The sequence below is a fragment of the Primulina huaijiensis genome, chromosome 1 (assembly GCF_012295235.1).
Source record: "Primulina huaijiensis isolate GDHJ02 chromosome 1, ASM1229523v2, whole genome shotgun sequence".
NCBI lineage: Eukaryota > Viridiplantae > Streptophyta > Magnoliopsida > Lamiales > Gesneriaceae > Primulina > Primulina huaijiensis.
This window is the reverse complement of record NC_133306.1, coordinates 8,058,002-8,063,648: the sequence shown is the minus strand read 5'-3', so window position 1 is coordinate 8,063,648 and position 5,647 is coordinate 8,058,002. Positions and strand designations below refer to the sequence as shown.

The window sequence follows — 5,647 nt, the reverse complement described above, 5'->3', positions numbered from 1 at the left end:
GAACCTCAGTTGCAGTTTTGGTTGTAACCGCCCTTAGCGGTATAGCCTTGATTGGCTCTTCAACTGCTGATTGGCTCAGCCTCTCAGTTGGAACAGTTACCAGTTGATCGAGCAAAACTTGCACTGTGGAATACTTAATAAAAATATAGTTTTGTATGCCCAAATATTAATCGCAAGTGCACGATGTCAAGTAATAGTATAATGTACGTGAGTACGAGTATCGTTTCACTGAACACTGTATTTGACAATTATTATTTCAGTTATTAAATCTTTAGCAACGAAAATTGATTGATTGCTTATTGATACTATACTTAATTAAATATGCAAATAAACTAATTCAAGAATTGAATAATAAGAATTTATATCTAGAGTGGTTGATTAAAATTCAATGAGAAATAGATTTGTTGGGAATATCGGTTCATCTACCTCTCGTTAATTAATTAATTCGTTCAAAGTGATTTACGCTTCCGACATGATTTTCTATTCCATTGAACACACTCTCTCGAGCTATGCCAAACTAATTCTACTCAATGAAGTAATTAAATGTCTTTAATTATTTATCAAGAGTGAATCGCATGTCGATCTATGAAATCCCCTAGTTTTCGACCCTTAGGACTATAACTATCGGCGCGTATCCAATTTCATATGTCTATGTAAATTGTAGATCCACGGACTATTCTACTTGTTCCTATCACAAGCTATTCTCTTGAACTCACTCGCAATATAAAAACATTATTAAAGTTAGCTACGCTCTAACAACACGATAAAACAATAGTGTAATCAAGAATAACGCACTAATCGAAATATAAATTAATCAAATCAAAGTTTGGGGTAGGATCCCCTTAAATCCCAACAAATATTTAAAGTTTAGCTACTCGAATTCATCTTTAAAATTAAACAAAACAATGTTTGAATGAAAGAAACTAGATTAGAAATACTAGTCGTGATAAAAATGCGAGGAACGATGTCCGGAAATCTTCGACTCTTCAACTCCAAGCTCAAAAGTCCTCTCCAAAGCTTGTGGCGGCTCTCCAATCCAGTCCGAATCTCTTCAAACGTCCAAAGATCCCCTCCATATCATCCACATCCCCAGAATAAGGTAAGGAATCAGCAAAGAACTTTTTCCAAAAATAGGTGGCGCTCGGGCGGTAGAAAATTACCGTTCGAGCGCCACACATTCTGTAAATGTCTTGGAGAATGCGGCAGTTGCGCTCGAGCGGTAGAAAATTACCGCCCGAGCGCCGAGTCTTCTGTAAATTTTCTTCTCGGAAAGCATTTCTCGCGCTCGACTTGTAAAATATTACTGCCCGAGCGCCATCCTCTCTGGACTTTTGCTGCGCGGATCACCTCTCGCGCCCGAGCGGTGAAATTCTACCGCTCGGGCGCCAGCCTTTCTGTATTTTTTTCTTCTCGGCTTGCATCTTTTGCTCTGATTTCAGTTTCTCGGTCATTTTCCTGCAAATTCATCTCGCCCTAGTGAGACATGGTCAAATGCAAAAGCTTACTCTAAAACGAACAAAATGTAAAAGAAATGTACGCATGCGCAATGCAAAACACACACAAAACTAATGCAATAAAACACGTAAAAACCATACCTATCAACCCCCTCATACTAACCTTTTGCTTGCCCTCAAGCAAAATAGGTTACAGACCACATCCAAGACATGAAACAAACACAAAGTGAAAGTATTAAAAACAATTAAACTGATGGCGAAACAGCAAAATGACATTTCATGCCTCAGCGGGTTTTTGAACTACATCCAATTAGTCCACTCACAATACTTATTAACACCCTTTTCACAATATCACAACACATTTTTATTTTGCCAAAATGTGTGGTCGTGTGTGTGTGTCGTTGGTTTTTCTAGCTTGTGCTTCAGATAGTTTTATTCGCAAATCATGTGGGTCGCCGAATCAACAAGTCAACGCAAGTTTCTCTATCCTGAGTTCTGTTTCTATTCGTGACCAACCAGTAAACACATAAAGTGGTAGAGTTTCATAGGTGAACAACAAAATGTAGGGAGTCAGTAGCCATAAGTGTTCAAGTGGTTCAGACAGCTTGGGAGTACGTAGATCATTTTCACTATGCGCTTGTCAGAAATTTTATCTGACATTCCTCAACGCCTTTCATCTCCATCTTTTTAGCCTTGGGATAGGATTTCATCCCTTTTTGGCTCGCCCACACCTTACATCCTTTTTTTTCCGCATAGTTTTGTCATGCGTACTTCCTAGGCTTGGGATATAGGGTATGTTTATTTATCTGACCTCGGGATGAATTTTTTTCGGTCCTATGCACGATTTGGATGAAGGATTTTCTACTTAAGTTCATGCTACTGGTTGGTTACTCATTTCAACAAGTACTCATTCAAGTTCTACTCGCATCTTATGTTTCTCCAGTTCCCCTCACAGCTTATGTTGAACTTAACTGTCATCGACACCACTATCAAAATCCACGATGTGTGTATAAAACGATTTCAATTCACCTGGGGATTCATAACGAATGATAAGACCAAGCAACATGCAGTTCATGTAACCCAAATTCATCATTGGCTACCAATTTACCTGTTTCACCATCAACTGACACATATGCAAGACCCAACGAAACGACACCCCCTCATACTAAGGGTGTGCAATGTCCCCATTGCACAAAAGACCATAACACATAAATGCAAACCCAAATACAGACACAGAAAAATAATGCAAGATAAATGCCATGCTAAAACAACAGTGATAAATAAAACATTAAGCAGTAGAAAAAATAAAAATGCAAAGAAGGGGAAACAGTGAACTCCCCTGATCAAGGTTTCTCCTCGTCGTGCTCTGGTGGTGGCACTCCTCTGTACATCCCCTTGCTTCTGATAGTCATACTCTATTGTAAAACTCAACAAAAGTGCAAGAAAAAAAAATTTAAAACGAGTAGAGAGAGAAATAAATTAGTTCTCAATTTATAGTCGAGAGCTAGACTGCAGGTTCCCCTCAGTTCTGATTGTTTTGGAATCGAGTGACTCCAATTTGTGGTTCCACTGTGCCACCTAAATATTTCTTCAGTCGTTGAGCATTGACTGTGAACGGCTCATTTTTTCCATCTCTCACAGTTATGTCTCCCGAGGGGAACACCTTGGTGATCATGTAAGGGCCCGTCCACCTTGACTTGAGCTTGCCAGGAAACAGGCGCAGCTTGGTGTTGTATAGCAGCACCGCTTCACCTTCTTTGAATTCTCTCGACGTGATGCGCTTGTCAGGTGCTAGCTTTGTACGCTCTAAGTACACGTACTTCAGGTGTGGAGGCCGTGGTTTGAACTCTCGTGTTGGCGGTTCCTCAATGCTTGACTTCTGAGGGGTCAAATCTCTTCGATACCCCATGTCCTCCAATTTCATCCTTTCTGGCTTCTTCCATGGGTGGTTGGCATCAGAGTACGCCACTCTTACAGATTTTTCTTCATCAAGTTCATCCTCTTATAATTCAGTGGTGAGAGTGGCTTCCAATGGATCCTTCATAGCATCCTGCACAAATTGACACACAAGTGAATCTGATGAATCAACTATAAAACAATCATTAGTGTGCAGTGTGTGCTTAAGAGCGTTAAAAACATTAAAAGTGATTTCTTCCTTTCCCACTCTCAATCTCAACTTCCCTTCTTGCACTTCAATCACGGCCTTGCCAGTTGCAATGAACGTTCTCCCTAGAATCAAAGGCGTCTCCTTATCCTCTTCCATGTCAAGTACTACAAAATCTGTAGGAAACATAAACTTTCCCACTTTCACTAATACATCCTCTATGACCCCTCGTGGATACTTGACAGATCTGTCTGCTAATTGCAAGGACATCTTCGTTCGCTTCGGCTCTCCCAGTCCAAGTTTCTTGCATACAGACAAAGGCATAAGATTAATACTTGCACCAAGATCACACAAAGCTTTTTGAAAAACCACATCACCAATCATGCAAGGAATAGAAAAACTCCCTGGATCCTTGAGTTTTTTTGGGATTTTGTTTTGTACAATCGCAGAGCAGTTCTCAGTCAAGTTTCTCGTCATGTGATCCTTCAACTTCCTCTTATTAGCTAAGATATCCTTCAAAAATTTAGCAGAACTAGGCATTTGCATCAAATCATCGGCAAAAATAATATTGATATGCAATTTTTTAAACACCTCAAGAAACTTACCGAATTGTGCATCTAGTTTTGCTTTTTTCAATGCTGCAGGGAAAGGTGGAGGGATAACAATTTTAGATTGTGCAGTGGGTGCTGGTGTAGAGTTAGAAGAGTTACCTGTGGACGTGTCAGTCGCTCCCTCTCTTGGCTCTAACTTTTTCTCACTCCTTAACTCAATGGCATTCACTTGCTCTTTCGGGTTGGTTTTTGTGTTGCTTGGCAAGGTGCCTGGTTCTCTGCTCGTGATCATTTTAGCCAACTGACCTATCTGATTCTCCAAGCCCTTTATTGATTCATCCTGGTTTTGCAGTCTAGTATCGGTGGCTGAAATGAACTTAGACATCATTTGCTCCAAACTAGATTTCTCATCGCGAGGCTCATGTCGATACATCGGTTGCTTACTGTACTGCTGTCCTCCTTGTGGTCGAGTCTGACTACCTGGACCACCCCATGAGAAGTTGGGGTGTTGTCTCCATACAGGATTGTATGTATTTGAATAAGGATCATTCCTCGGACGGTTTTGAACCCCTACTTGATTCACCGGTGCCTCCTCGTTCACATAGAAAGGACCACTGTCTTGACAATCCTTAACATAGTGTTCTCCTCCACATTTTTCACAAAATATCTCTTGTAGGCGCATTGCTGTCCCGTTTACGTTCATGCTATCTATTTTCCTATTACGTGCTTCTAATTGTGCAGTGACAGCTGAAAAATCAGTTACCTGATGTACTCATGCATTCCTTCGCTGAGTGTTCCTCTCAGATTGAGGGTAATAGCTGCTAGCAGCCATCTCCTCCAGTAACTCGTATCCTTCCTCGGCCGTTTTCCTCAACAGATTTCCACAGGCCGCAGCACTATCATGGTACGGTTAGAGGAAATTAACCCATAGTAAAAAGTTTGGACAACCAACCCAAGAGGTAACTCATGGTGTGGGCATCTTCGCAATAAATCTTTGTAGCGTTCCCAAGCCTCATAGAGTGACTCCTGCTCAAATTGAGAGAAGGTGGTTATGTCCGCTCGCAGCTTCATGGTTTTTGATGGAGGAAAGTATTTCATGAGGAATGCCTTGGCCATGTCTTCCCAAGTTGTGATTGAACCTACAGGCAAACAATTCAACCAAGATTTAGCCTTATCGCGCAAAGAGAACGGAAATAAACGTAGTCTAACAGCATCATCTGAAACTCCATTAAATTTAATAGTATCACAAATTTCTAAGAAGTCGGCGATGTGAGTGTTCGGATCATCTACAGCATTCCCCCCGAATTGGACAGTGTTCTGGATCATTTGAATTATGGCGGGATTGATCTCAAACTGGTTTGCCCTGACAGTTGGTCGCACTATGCTTGGACGTGCTCCATCAAGCGACGGTTGCGCATATTCAAGCATGGGTATGCGCCTTGGCTTTTCGACCCTTAGATCTTCTTGATTCTCCTCCTCACGTTTGTTCCTGTTCATTATGTCTCTAAGCCTTTGATGTTGTCGTCTCCTGCGTAAGG

General features: G+C 41.1%; 1 protein-coding gene across 1 annotated transcript; it reads right to left on the bottom strand.

The window, feature by feature from the left end:
* Window positions 1-3,456: 3,456 nt before the first annotated feature.
* Window positions 3,457-4,791, bottom strand: LOC140970980 (uncharacterized). The gene has a single exon (XM_073433007.1). The coding sequence runs from the start codon at window positions 4,789-4,791 to the stop codon at window positions 3,457-3,459; it is 1,335 nt and encodes a 444-aa protein (XP_073289108.1).
* Between the last annotated feature and the right edge of the window lie 856 nt (window positions 4,792-5,647).